This window comes from Panthera pardus, unplaced genomic scaffold, assembly GCF_024362965.1.
Source record: "Panthera pardus isolate Hobbes unplaced genomic scaffold, ASM2436296v1 HiC_scaffold_10, whole genome shotgun sequence".
Lineage (NCBI taxonomy): Eukaryota > Metazoa > Chordata > Mammalia > Carnivora > Felidae > Panthera > Panthera pardus.
Genome location: NW_026526655.1, coordinates 96,703,009 through 96,718,683, shown reverse-complemented (window position 1 = coordinate 96,718,683; position 15,675 = coordinate 96,703,009). Strand labels below are relative to the sequence as shown.

Sequence of the window (15,675 nt, the reverse complement as noted above, 5' to 3'; positions counted from 1 at the left end):
ACATAGCCTCACTCACAGCATTATTACCTCAGCTGCCTAGAGATGCACACTTCAATAGAACAGTTAAAGGGAGGGTAGAGACAGCTACCCAATTATAGAAGGGTGGGCACAAAGCTAATCTCACATAAAATGTGCCCAGCCATGTATACCACACAGATGACAGGTCAAATAATCATTATGACATTTGGAAGGCATCTTTGATTTATATCACCAAATAGCAAGACAAAGAAGCCACCTGTCTCTAAGCACCACCCTATTGAAATGTTCCTTCATCTATGGCAACGGTTTAATTTGGAAACACCTTTTCTGTTCTCCATATTTATATTAAAGAATGTAATGGTCAGAATCAAGCTTGTTATGGCTTCCTGAATCATCCTCAGTACAGGTGATTTATGATTTATGAGCTTAGAGCTGATTATGTAATCTATGGTCACATCTCTCTCCCTTTTTTTATTACCCAAATTTTGGACCACTGCTGATCATTATACCCTAATCAGAAGTCAAGAGGAAAGGGGGGGGGGGATTATAAGTGAAGGTTTGGTGGCCACATAAAAAGAGAATTACTCATGCAAATGTTTTTACAGATGTTTATGGCCTAAGTGATCCCCTTACTCATTACCCCAGAAAATCACAATGTTCAGGTTTGTCTGGTAACTTTAAGGCACCATATCACCTCACTGAAACTGCATAAAATCAAGCCCTGGACTAATTATGCTGCAGTGCTCATTCTGATGCCTGAACTCTACCTCATACATACACTTAATTGTCCCAGCTTCTAACTTCACTATCTGCTTTCCTCTCCAATGCCTCAACTCATCTTGAATCTGAAACTCAGTATCTCCTTTACTACTGTTCAGATGGCCCCGTGGTGACAATACCATCAACTATACCAGGAAAATACTTCTCGTAGCTCCACCCAGTCCTCAGCATCTCATGTCTCTGTGCTCCAGGTTAATAAAACAGGTACTAAAAAGATACAACACATGTATATTTAGATGTTGCCGTGAACTTGCAGTACTGTGGCTGACTTGAGAACCGTGAGCACTGGAGTTCTGTTTTACTCATTATCATTTAGATATGAACCCAGCATTCCTATTTCACATACTGTGAACTTCATAAATTCCTTAACTTTGTAGACATAAGTGAGATTACAGAAGCAGCAGTACTTCTAAGAATTAATCCTACTCTGAACCATTTTGGACCACTGTCTATTATATCCTCCTGTGCCATCTCTGAAGGGGCCGAGGGATGTGTTCTGGTATGAGTTTGTTACCAGAGCTAATGTCTCTCTCCCTGAGGAGTGGCAGCCTTTGTCTAGGAGATAATGATTACATATGCTGTTATACATTCCTTTTGATGTTGTCCACAAGGAATGTTAGAGGTAAATCAAATGCTCACTGTCAGAAAACATGTCAGGCCATGTAAGAATGATAACTTGCCACATTATCCTTTTATAGCTTTTATTTTCTATTATTATTTTATTAGTCTTATTGTAAAACTACCTTTTACTGTAAGCTACTTTGTGTCTTTTGAAAAGGTGAGTTACTAGCATTATTTTTCAAAATAAACTCATCCCATAAATACACTCAAAGTAAATCTACATCTCAGACAGCATGATGTACAAAATAAACTCATTAACCCAGGGAGAAGAAGGAGAAAATTATCCATATACATATGGGCATTTAGATGCTGACCACATCCAAAGGTGATGAGCTATACAAATGTTCTATAATACAGAGAATTTTACAAAGACCTAAGTTATAGCAACAAGACTGTTCAAGTAAACATAACTAGAAATATCTCATAAACCACAGTTTAAGATGTGAAAGGTCATCAAAAATGGTTCAGTGGTTCTACTTAAATTATTGCCTAACTATCCTACCTGCGATATATGCTTTTTTTCCCCCATCTATTGCTGAATTACATTAGTTCTTTGGCTGTAATTGGACTTGAACTTTTCAGTTCCAATGATGCTTTACATTAGGAAACTGAATACAGTGGTGGAAAATGTGGAGTGTAGAACCAATCACTATTTGTTCGACATATAATTATCTTCTCTTTCAGCTTAGGATGTAGCCTTGGCTCTGGTGCAACTCAAATCTGTATGGGTGTCATCTGATTTACAGCAGATGACCTGGTATCATATGAAAATAATTTACTGTGTCATATGTCTCCGGCTCTGTAAATCAATAGCTTGAATACAGAGACATCTCAATTAGACAGTGCAAGAAGGGTAGGGCAATCTACCTCCTCCTTTCCTATATCATTAAAATGGCAAGTATTACAAAGCAGTGCTTGTTTTAGAGTTGCTTCAAAAGTGGGGGCTGGATCTATTATTTCAAGTTGGGAGACATAAAGTGAGAGTTGCCATCAAACCAAATGAAAAATTGAGCACAAGGTTGTGTAAGTAATAGCTTATGAGGGGTGGGACAAGCATTTGTTAAACTACTGATTGGTGCATTTCTACAGCACCTGTGTATTATCATGGGCTCAGAGAGTGGAATGGGATGTTAAATTATGACTCGGAATACAGAGGAGTCACCCATCCTTTCTAACCTGCTCCCCTAAGAAGTCTCTAAACCAAAGTCACAAACATTCATGGTATTCATCACAATGAAATAAATCATCTGTAGGCTCAACTTTGGTTTCTCCCTGCAATGCATTCAAAGCTTAAGCTATCATTATAAAAGCTTCATAATGAGGAAGCCAAATCATCTATCACTGATCACATCCAAATCCCAATAGGAAATTAAACAGAAGATCCACATAGATTGATCGGAAAAGATTTAAGGCAACTTCTCAAACTTGATTCTGCCTGGGATAACCTCAAGAAAGAGAAAAAAATAACGCAAAATTAATTCCCTGATTTTGCAAATGGTGAAGTGAAATACAGAAATGAAAGTAAATCGTCTTTCACAGAGTTCCCTTATCAGGTCCCAGGATTGGAACTGCACAAGTCTGTGTTTTTTCCATGGAATTGAACAGACTTTAAGTAATAGATTGAACCTTCAACTGGTCCCATAGTAACTATAATTGGTAGCTGAAAGATTATGACTGTGCAGGAATTAAATCTAATCAGAAGCCTCCTTCCAAATTCAAGTTACGTCTTTTTAAAGGAAAGAAACACATTGATTTAGATTTTTTTAACCATTGGTAAATGTTTCCTTTAAGTACTGAGTGAGTGCTTCCTGAACAATTAGATTCACATTCTCTGTCCACTTTAAAATAGAATTATAATAACTGGTAAACTTTCATCCTCCTGGTTGGTCTTTCACAGGGCATTCCTACAGGCCACACAGCGACTACTTCTTCCTGGAAGATCCCTTGGAAAGCCATGAGAGAAGAAAAGACAACCAGATCCAATAAAGCCAAGACTATGTGAAGTGCAAATATCAAGTCTCAGCCAATCAACTCCAATACTATCTGATGGCTGGGCCAGAAAAGAAGGTCTAAGCTCTTAGGAAATTAGCTTCTCAAATTCAAGAGAAGCTTTCACAATGAAAACTCAAGCACAAGTGCTATTGGTGCAGGAAGAGATGCACCTCCAGAATCAAGAGGCTCAGTTCAGAGGCGTACCTAGAGAATTGTTGCTGCAGACCACGCATCTGAACTCGGTTGCGCTCAGACTCCAGTGTCACCTCCTGCAACCGCTTCTCACTCTGAAGACGTAAGTGTCTCTCCTCTTCCAATTCATGCATCAGCTTCTCATGCTATAAAAGGCACAAAGGGAATGACTTTTTAGAAGGTGTTTCTTAATTACTATGAGAAAAAAATAATTAGTAAGAGCTGTCAGTTACCAACTGCTAAGTTGGACTTTATATATAAATTAATTTCATCCTCATTACAACCCCATCAAGTAGGTTCTATTATTAACCTCCTATTACAGATAAGAAAACTAAGGATCAGAGACATCTAAGTAATTTGTCATAAAAACCAGAAGGTAACAGTTATCAATCCTGCCTGATTTGTCTCTAATGCTTGAATAATTTTCACTAAACCAAGTGGCTTCTTGTGCAGATATGAAGATCTATGACCCAATAATGCTATCAAATATGTTGTAATTCAAGTAGTGATGAGTAAGATCATTAGTAGGCTGTTCAGAATTATTTCATACCTTCAATGTCTGGTATATGCTTTTAAAGAAACATAACTGACTTTTTTAAATTTACCATCTTAACTATTTAAAAAATTTTTAAGTTTATTTATTTATTTTTGAGGGAGGGAGAGAGGTAGAGAGAGAGACAGAGAGACAGAGAGACAGAGAGAGAGAGAGAGAGAGAGAGAGAATAAGCGGGGGTGGGGGCAGTGCCAGAGAGAGGGGGAGAGAGAAAATCACAAGTGGGCTCTACACTGACAGGGTGGAGCCCAATGTGGGCCCTAACTCATGAAATGTGAGATCATGACCTGAGTTGAAATCAAGAGTGGGATGCTAAAGCAACTGAGCCACCCAGGCGCCCTGAAAAATAACTAATTTTTATACAATGACCTGCAATTTCAACTTAATTAGGCCATGGAGTTGATGAGAATAAGGTTAAATAATTTGTTTTTATTTCTCTAATTAGGTTTTCACAGATAAAAATAGGGTAAACCACTCACTTTATTATTATCCTAGAAAACTAGCCCATTCACAAATGGGACTCAGGGTTTCAAAGGACTAGATGACTCAAAATAGATGGTCCAGCAAAAACTCATTCCAAAAACAAGGAGTCAAGTTGGCAAAAGAGTAGGGGAACCCTAATCTTGCCTCAACCCTTGAACACAGCTCGATGAATATCAAATCGTTTTGAACACCCAAAAAATCAACCTGAGGACTGAGAAAACAAAACTGCACAACTAGAGGTAGAAAAATGGCCACATCATGGAAAGTAGGAGCTGCAGAGAGTTGATTAGGGGGAGAAAAGAACTGTGGGTGCTGTGATGGGGAGGGAGCACTGATCAGAGAGAGAGAGAGAAGTGAAAGAGAAAGAGAAAGAATGAAAGCACACACAGGGGACTTCACAAGAAAAACTCTTCCTCAAAACCGCTGGCCAGGAAAAGGAGAGAGGATGACTACTACAAGTTTTTATAAGGAGCAGAGCACAGCATCTGGAGCACAGATTTGCAGGTCTGCACCATTGCCAGGGTTGTGCCTGGTGGGCTTGGTGGTACTCCGGTGGGGAAGGAAGGTGGAGACCCAGAAGTGGGCAGTGTGGTCTGAGGCTCCCCTGGGTCACAGGCAGAGAAACAGTTCTCCTGCTTGGATACATTTGGGAATGGAGGCACGGCCTCTGAGGGAGCAAAAGAATTGACAGCACCAACATGCTGCCCTGTTTTCTAGCATAGGAACAAAGACACTGGGTGAGAGCTGCAAACTTTGGTGCCAGCTTTTTGTTGCACTTTACCATAAACTCTGAACCACCACCCAATCGTGTAACCGATTTCTGAGACAAACCAGCACCGGCCACAGTGCAGTGAGACCCTCCCCCAGAGGATCAGTGCAGGTCCAAACTCTGGGAATCTCTAAAACTTGAAGTTCTTAAACCCAACCACACACCTGTGATAAAACACAGATGTACTGTGACACCTGGCAGGAGACATCTCAGGTACAGACAGGGCAAAGACAGGGATCTGGCAGAAGCCAGGGACACAAGAGAGTTGACTGTTTGCTCTTTTGTGGGGGCTTCCTGAAGAGTGGTGGACAGTTGTCCACCTGGGGATGACAGAGTGGGATGATGCCATTTTGCCCCATGCCCATTGCACTGATGAAACTCAGTGAGCTAAACAGCAACATTCCTTGTAGGTTGGAACCACTTACACCAAGCCCCACCCCCTGGGGCCCGGCAGGGGCATCTCCATTAGTTCAAGTCTTCCCGAGAATCAGTACAGCAGGCCCCACCCCTAGACCAGCACAAAACCTTCACATGCACCAAGTCTACTGCTCATAGGGAGCTGTAAAGCTTCAGCTCTAGGAGAAATAGGATCTAGCTTCCTGGTGTGTTTGTTTGTTTGTTTGTTTGTTTGTTTGTTGGGACCTAGCTTCTTTAAACCCGCAAACCAAAACACACCTAGGATCTAGTTTCCTTTTTTAGGGGGCTGGATATGGTACCTCTTCTTAATATAGGCATTATGTTCAGGAACATAAATACAATAGGTTTTCCTAACAATCACACACATTCAAAAACAGTGACCTGGACAAAATGACAAGATGGGGGAAGTCACCTGAAAAGAAAGAATGGTAAGTGGTCACAGTCAGGAATTTAATTATACAGAAAAAAATAGGATGTCTGAACCAGAATTTAAAACAATCATCATAAATATACTAACTGGGCTTAAGGAAGGCATAGATGACACTAGAGAACCCCTTAATAGAGAGATAGAAGAATGAAAAACTAGTCACACTGAATTTAAAAAATGCTATAACTGAGATGCAAAACTGAATGGATGCAATTACAAGGATGGACAAAACGGGGGAACACTCATCTAAACAGAAAATCAACAAGTAAACAAAAGCTTTGAATGACACAATGGACTAGATGGACTTAACAGATCCTAAAGCAGCAGAATAAACATTCTTTTTGAATGCACATGAAACATTCTCCAGAATAAATCACATACAGGTCATAAATCAGTCCTCAACAAGTACAAAAAGATCAAGATCATACCATGCATGTTTTCAGACCACAACATTATGAAACTTGAAGTCAAACACAAGAAAACATTTTGAAAGACCACAAATGCATGGAAATTAAAGAACATCTTACTAAAGAATGAATAGGTTAACCAGGAAATTAAAGAATAAATTTAAAAAATACATGGAAGCAAATGAAAATGAAAGCATGACAGTCCAAAAACCTTTGGGATGCAGCAAAGACAGTCCTAAGAGGGAAGTATACTGCAATACATGGCTACATCAAGAAGCAAGAAAAGTTCTCAAATATACAACTTAAACTTATACTTTAAGGAGCTAGACAAGAAACAGCAAATAAACGTTAAAGCCAGCCGAAGAAGGCAAATAACAAAGATTAGAGCAGAAATAAATTATATAGGGGGGAAAATGATACAGAAAAGAAAAACAACTAAGAACTGGTTCTTCAAAAGAATTAATAAAATTGCCTAGTCAGACTTAACAAAAAGAAAACAGAAAGGACCCAAAAAGATAAAATCATGAATGAAGGAGGAGATATCACAACCAATACCACAGAAATATAAACAATTATAAGACAATACTATGGAAAATTATATGCCAACAAACTGGGAAATCTGAGAAAAATGGAAAAATTCCTAAAAACATACAAACTACCAAACTGAAACAGGAAGAAATGGAAAATTTGAACAGACCCATAAGCTGCAAAGAAATTGAATCAGTAATAAAAAATCTCCCAATGAAGTCCAGGTCCAGATGGCTTCCCAAGGGAATCCTACCAGACATTTAAAGAAGAGTTAATACCTATTCTTCTCCAAATGTTCCAAAAAACAGAAATGTAAGGTAAACTTCCAAACTCATTCTTAGAGGCCAGCATTACCTTGATTCCAAAACCATAAAAAGACCCCACTAAAAATGAGGATTATAGGCCAATATCCCTAATGAGCATGGATACAAAAATTCTCAACAAGATACTAGCAAATCGAATCCAACAGAACATTAAAAGAATTATTCACCACCATCAAGTAGGATTTATCCATGGGCTGCAGGGCTGGTTCAATATTTGCAAATCAATCAATGTGATACACCACATTAATAAAAGAAAGGATAAGAAACATATGATCCTGTCAATAGATGAAGAAAAGGCATGTGATAGCATTTGAAAGCATCCATTCTTGATAAAAACCTTCTACAAAGCAGGTATAGATGGAACATATTTCAACATTGTAAAAGCCATATATAAAAGACCCACAACTAATATCATCCTCAATGGGGAAAAACTGAGAGTTTTTCCTCTATAGTGAGGGATAAGACAGGGATGTCCATTCTCACCATTACCATTTAACATAATACTGGAAGCTTTAGCCTTAGCTCTCAGACAACAGAAAGAAATAAACAGTCATCTAAATCAGCAAGGAAGAAGTCAAATTTTCACTATTTGTAGATGATATGATACTCTAAATAGAAAACCTGAAAGGTTCTAAAAAATTGCTAGAACTGATGCATGAATTTAGCAAACTTGGAGAATATAAATCAATGCACAGAAATCTGTTACATTTCTATACACCAGTAATAAAATGGCAGGAAAAGAAATTAAAGAATCAATCCCATTTACAATTGCACCGATAACAGTAAGATACTTATGAATAAACCTAACCAAAGAGGTAAAAGATCTATACTCTGAACACAACAGAATAGTTATGAAAGAAATTGAATAGGACAAAAAGAAATGGGAAAAAACTCCATGCAGATGGCTTGGAGGAACAAATGTTGTTAAAATCTCTATACTAACCAAAGCATTAGACCTATTTAATGCAATTCTTATTAAAATACCACCAGCATTTTTCAAGAGCTAGAATAAACAATTCTAAAATTTGTATGGAACCACAAAAGACCTGAAGAGCCAAAAGCAATCCTGGGGGGGGGAGGGGAAGTGAAACTGGAAGCATCATGATTCAGGACTTATATAACAAAACTGTTGTCACCAACACAGTATGGTACTGACACAAAAACAGATACTTAGATCAATGGAACAGAATAGAAAACCCAGAAATGAACCCACAACTACATGATCAACTAATCTTTAACAAAGCAGGAAAGAATATCCAATGGAAAAAAGACACTTTCTTCAACAAATGGCATTGGGAAAACTGGACAGGAAACAGTGGTTTTGATCTGTCCATAAGAATGAAATTAGACCATTTTCTTATACCATACACAAAAGCAAATTCAAGATGGATGAAAGACTTAATGTGAGACAGGAAACCACCAAAATCCTAGAGGAGAAGATATGCAGCAACCTCTTTGACCTTGGCAGGAACAATTTCTTACTAGATAGGTCCCCAGAGGCAAGGGAAACAAAACAAAAATGAACTATTGGCAATATATCAAGATAAGCTTCTGCACAACAAAGGAAACAATCAATAAAACTAAAAGGCAGCCTATGGAATGGGAGAAGATATTTGCAAATGACATATCTGATAGAGGGTTAGTATGCAAAATATATAAAGAACTTCTAAAACTCAACACTCAAAAAAACCAAATAACCCAGTTAAGAAATGGGCAGAAGGCATGAAAAGACATTTTTCCAGAAAAGACATTGGCTGGCTAATAGACACTTGAAAAGATATTCAACATCATTCATCATCAGAGAAATTGAGATCAAAACCACCATGAGATACCACCTCACACCTATCAGGATGGCTAAAATTAACAACTCAAGAAACAACAGATGTTGGCGAGGATGCTGGAAAAGGGGAACCCTCTTACACTGTTGGTGGGAATGCAAACTGGTACAGACACTCTGGAAAACAGTATGGAGGTTCCTCACAAACTTAAAAGTAGAACTACCCTATGACCTAGCAATTTCACTACTAGGTATTTACCCACAGGATACAAAATTACAGATTTAAAGGATACATGCATCCCAATGTTTATAGCAGCATTATCAACACTAGTCAAATGATGGAAAGAGCCCAAGTGTCCCCTGATGAGTGCATAAAGAATATGTGGTGTATACACACACCTACACACACACACACACACACACACACACACACACACACACACACACACACAAACGATGACATATTACTCTCTCACGAAAAAAAGAAATCTTGCCATTTGCAATGATGTGGTTGGAACTATAGTATATTATGCTAAGCAAAATTAAGTCAATCGGCATAAGACAAATACTGTATGATTTCACTCATATGTGGAATTTAAAAAAAACAAAACAGATGAACATATGGGAAGTGGGAGGGAAGAGGAGAGAGGGAAACAAACCACAAGAGACTTAATGATAAAGAACAAACTGAGGGTTGATGGAGGGAGGTGGGTGGGGGAATGGGCTAAATGGGTGATGGACATTAAGGAGGGCACTTGTAATGAGCACTGGCTGTTATATGTGTAAGTGATGAATCAGTAAATTGTATGACTGAAATCAATATTATTCTATATGTTAACTAACTAGAATTTAAATAAAAAATTGGAAAGAAAAAAAACAGCCACAGAACTGGTAAAAAGTATGCAAACTCAGATCCTCCTGATGTTACTGATTCACCCATGCTAATGTCTTTTTGTTTTTGTTTTAGTTTTGTTACTAGAACTACTTTTTTTTTTTTTAGCATGTCATTCTATTATGGCTATGGTTTCTACTAAATTAAGTATTTTGCATGCAGAATAGATTATCTTCTGATAAAAAACAAAGAACGGTTCAATGCCTGACTTTGAGGGACCTACATTCTTTCAGAGGAGAAGGGAAGCAGAGACTGCAGGCTCCAAACAGGACAAGGTGACTCTGAACTATAGATTACCCAAGATGAAATGCAATTCACTGTATCAGACATATTCACCAGGAGTGATAGGAAAGGTGGACTTTCTCTAGCTCTAATTCATGGGGGAAAAGTTCTCCTGAGGATCATGAAAGAAGCATTAGAGTATGATCTGGAAATAAATCAAGATCTTCTAAAAATATTTGCGCATTCCCTTTCCTGTATATTTTTGACCACGCCCTTCCTCCTGGGAGGGCAACAAGTCCTTTCAGGTCTCTGTATTCAAAATTAAGATAGCTTCCAGGTTCAGCTTTGAGCCACCTCTCTGGAACTTCCCCACATCAAGTCTCTCTCCCTTCCCTGATTTCCACACCACCTACACAGTTTACCACCCTGTACGCTCTTACTTACTTTTTTCTATTATTATTTTTCATGTGCATTTATCATGATTATCCACCTACATAAACATCCGTTTAAGACTAGGACTACATATAATGTGCATATGTATTTTTGTACTTAGCACACTGGAAATGTTTTGCTTATTGATTCTTGAACAGGCGCTTAGCTAAGTCAGTCCTGTAACTTCTGTCTCAATCTCGTTGGTGGTCAATTTTTAATCTCCACAAAATCAGTTACTTCTGTCAGATTCAGAAAAAGTAAAATCAAACTCAAATCTTTTTTCTGTCATGTTCCTGCATCTTTGGCAAAGGAGAAAAACATGGTTTAAAAAGAAAAACATGCTAACTAAAGTCAAACCTATAGAGAAAAAGAATGGCAAAGTTTATATTACATGCATTTTATCATTTATTTATTTTAGTATTTATTTCACTATTTCTTATTTGTTTCCTTATTTATATTTTATTTTTTTGATATAATATACTGTCAGGTCAGGGACGCCTGGGTGGCTCAGTCAGTTGAACAGCCAACTTCAGCTCAGGTCATGATCTCGGGGTTTGTGAGTTCGAGCCCTGTGTGGGGCTCTGTGCTGACAGCTTGGAGCCTGGAGCCTGCTTCTGATTCTGTGTCTCCCTCTCTTTCTGTTCCTCCCCCACTCACACTCTGCCTCTCTCTCAAAAATAAATAAATATTTTAAAAAATAAATAAAAATAAAAATAAAAATATAATTTACTGTCAAATTGGTTTCCATATAACACCCAGTACTCATCCAACAAGTGCCCTCAATATAAATATATTTATATTTTATTACATATATTTCACCACAATAAAAATATGAAAATAAAATCTACTCTGTTATTATACATAATCAACACTCCTCTCTGTATAAACTCACTGGATCAAAAGGAACATGGATAAGTTACCTATATTATAGAATTTGCAAGACTGTGCTTTGGTTCCCAAAACAAAACAAATGGTGTATGTTAAATAGTTAAAAAGCACATCCTATAAAAAAAAGGGTGAATTTTAGCAGAGAAGACAGTATCCCTTCTTCCTTCACAAGTAAAGAATGTTACATAGATTCATGCATTGTCATATTGATGAATCCCCAAAATCTAAAAAGGGAGCGCATTTTCCATATGAATAATTTTTTCTGTTCAATTTGTTAATGCTTTTCAAATAAAAGGAAAATGATAGCCTTACAAAACAGTGAAAGTTCTAGGGAATTCTAGGACTAATGAGGCAAAAGTTGTTTACTAAAATATATTCCCTTTAAATGGTGTGTATTTCAATTAAACCATCAAAGCTTGACTCTAAGCCACATCTACTTTCTAAATGTAGGGGAAAAAATTTTACCCAAATTATAAAACATGGATAAAAATAACAGTAGAATGTGTCAACAGACTGGCCAGATTTTTTTTTAATAGTTGTACCCTGGATATAAACTGATCTGTCCCCAAAGTAATTTTGATTTTCCCCTAGGTTTGCTCTAGATCTTTTAGAGCGGGGAGTTTTGGGAGTGAGAGACGCAGAATAGTTGAGTGTTATTTATATGGTGCTGCTAGGTACTGAAGAGCAGTTAGTAAAAAACAGTATCACAGAAATCTGGGTTACAGTATTGGATGCGGCCAAATTTCTATGGCATCTCTCTTTCCATAGAACCCATGGGCTGGGCTGGCTGTAAGAAGCCATCTTAAAAAAAGCTCTGTGTTTTTCAAAACTCACTGAAGATCACTTTTGTATTTCTCCCAGTTGTATTTAGCAAGTTCACCTCTTCCCTTTCTCCTCCTTGGCTTTTCTTACCATTGTACCTAAATAGCTACAACAGGAACACAAACACTGGCCCACGGGCTAAGTCTAAGTGATGTGACACATATGTTCACAGGACACTTTGCCAGCCATACATTATTCATTCTGTTTAGAGTCATGGACTTTACTTTCATTAAAAAGGCAGGTTTGCATAATTTTCTCAGCAAAAACTGACTCTGAGTGGGTAAACTTTCAACTCCATGTTCCTCTTTAGTTGATGCTTCTACCTATGAAATAAGTTCTATGAGAAAAATTTTGAGTTTGGAGAAAACTTTACAATTTACAAAATTTTCCTCCTTCATTGGTTCATCTAGTCCTCAGGACAACTTGACAACGTCAATAGTTATCAATGCCATTTAAAGAGATATAAAGAGATGGAAGGCGCTTGCTCAGGGTTGGTTCCACTGTTAGAAATGATAGCTCTGGGACTAGAACCAAGTATTTTTTTCTGACCACAAGATTCCCTCCAAACCCCAACTTTTTTTCCCCTTGGGATAGTCAGTTCTGCTCTAACATTTATTTTTTAATCTTTTAATCCTTTATTTATTTATTTTTAAATTTTTTTAACATTTATTTTTGAGAGAGAGAGAGAGAGCACAAGCAGAGGAGGGGCAGAGAGGGCGGGAGACACAGAATCTGAAACAGGCTCCAGGCTCTGAGCTGTCACCACAGAGCTCATCATGGGGCTCGAACCCACAAAGTGAGATCATGACCTGAGGTGAAGTGAGATGCTTAACCAACTGAGCCACCCACGTGCCCCTATCCTTTATTCATTTTTATATTTGACATATTACATATTAGTTTCAGATGTACAACATAATGATTCAATGTTTGTATACATTGAAAAATAATCACCACAAGAAGTCTAGTGATCCTCCATCATAATGCATAGTTACAAAGTTTTTCTTTTTATTCTCTTGTGATGAGGCCATTTAAGATTTATTCACTTAGCAACTTTCAAATATGCAATATAGTATTATTAACTATAATTGCTATGCTATTACACACCCCATGACTTATAAGTTTGTACTTTTTGACACCCTTCACCTCTTTTGCCCAACCCCCATCCCTCCTACCCTCTGACAACTGCCAATCTGTTCCCTGAATCTATCAGTTTGGTTTCCCTTGTGGCTGAGGTTGGTTTTGTTTTTACATTCTGTATATGAGTGAGTATATATGGTATTTGTTTTTCTCTCAGTCTGACTTATTTTACTTAGCTTAGTGCCTTCAAGGTCTAGCCATGTTGTTGCAAATGGCAAGAATCCTTTTGTGTGTGTGTGGCTGGGTAGTAATCCATTGTGTGTGTGTGTGTGTGTGTGTGTGTGTGTGTGTGTGTGTGTGTATGTATGTATCACATCTTCTTTATTCATCTATCCATCCTGGACACTTAGGTTGTTTTCATACCTTGGCTATTGTAAATAATGCTGCAACAAACATAGGGGGCATATATTTTTTTAATTAATGTTTTCATTTTCTTCAGATAAATATCCAGAAGTTGGGATTGCTGGATCATATGATACTTCTACTTTTTAATTGTTTCGGGATTTTCCATACAGTTTTCCATAGTGGCTGCACCAATTCACATTCCCACCAACTGTGCACAAGGGTTCCCTTTTCTCCACATCCTCACCAATGCTTCTTATTTTTTGTTTTGCTTTGATTTTGATAACAACCATCTAACAGGTGTGAGGTGATTATGTGTCTGTTGGCCATCTGCTTGTCTTCTTTGGAAAAATGTCTGTTCAGATCCTCTGCCCATTTTTAAATCATATTTTTTTGCTATTTATTATAGTTCTTTATGTATTTTGAATATTAACCCTGATGGGATATATGATTTGAAAATACATTCTCACATTCAATAGGTGGCCTTTTAATTTTATTGGTGGTTTCCTTTGCTACACAGAAGCTTATTTCAGTTTGATCTCATTTGTTTACTTTTGTTTTTGGAGTCAGATCTAAAAAATCAAAACCAAGACCTACGTCAAGTAGCTTACTGCCCAGTTTTCCTTTCAGGGGTTTTACGGTTTTGAGTCTTACATTCAAGTTTTTAATCCATTTTAAGTTAAATTTTGCATGTAGTGTAAAATACTATTATAGTCTCATTCTTTTGCAGGTGGTCAGGCAGTGTTCCCAACACCATTTATTGAAGAGACTGCCCTTTTCATATTGTGTATTCTTGTCCCCTTTGCTGTAAATTAATTGACTGTATAATCATGGATTTATTTCTGGCTCTCTGATCTGTCCCAATGATTTTTGTGTTTGGTTTTTATGCCAATACAATACTGTTTTAATTATGATATCTTTGTAATATAGTTTGAGGTCAAGGAGCCTGATGTCTCCAGCCTTGTTTTTCTTTCTCATGACTGCTTTCACTATTCAAGCTCTTTTGTGGTTCCAGACAAATTTTAGGGTTTTTTTCTATTTCTGTAAAAAATGTCACTGGAATTTTGATAGGGATTGCATTAAATCTGTAGATTGCTTTGGGTAGTATGGACATTTTAACAATATTAATTCTTCTAATACACAAGCACAGAATATCTTTCCATTTATTTGTGTCTTCTTTCTTTCATTAAGGTCTTACACTTTTTGATAGACAGGTTTTCTACCTCCTTAATTAAATTTATTCCTAAGTATTTTATTCTTCTTGATGCAAGATCATGACTAAGTACCTTTGGGCCCTCATTTCATTTTCGGGCCCTCAGCTTCATTTTCTGTTCTTCTTCCTGTGTCCGGTCTTTACTGGTTAACATTTCCCAGCATTCTGATCCCAGTTTTATTCTCTTCTAACCCTAAGCATCCCTACTTTGGACATGTCACCCAAACTTGGGATGTAGTCCCTAAGAGCACTTCTTTAGGCCTCTAGCGGGGTGGCAGACCAGGGGCTTGCACCTTAGACCCAAGCTCCCGGACACACAAATACACCTCCTTGCAAAGACTGGTGTGTTTCAGTTCATGTACAGTGACGGTTGGGGGTGGTAATTTGTCAAGAACTGTCTCTCCAATGGTTTCCCATGGTTTTCAGGAACACAAGCCACTTTGGTCTCCAGATCCATTTGCTCAGTGGGTCCTCTGGTA

General features: G+C 37.6%; 1 protein-coding gene across 7 annotated transcripts in view; it reads right to left on the bottom strand.

Moving 5' to 3' along the window:
- The window catches only part of NCKAP5 (NCK associated protein 5), a 959,339-nt gene that overhangs the window by 430,846 nt on the left and 512,818 nt on the right, over positions 1–15,675 (bottom strand). For all 7 annotated transcript variants that reach the window (XM_019454167.2, XM_019454177.2, XM_019454159.2 and 4 more), the window contains one exon: positions 3,577–3,710. In XM_019454167.2, the coding sequence (XP_019309712.2) occupies positions 3,577–3,710 (134 nt within the window). The remainder of the gene's footprint in view (positions 1–3,576; positions 3,711–15,675) is intronic.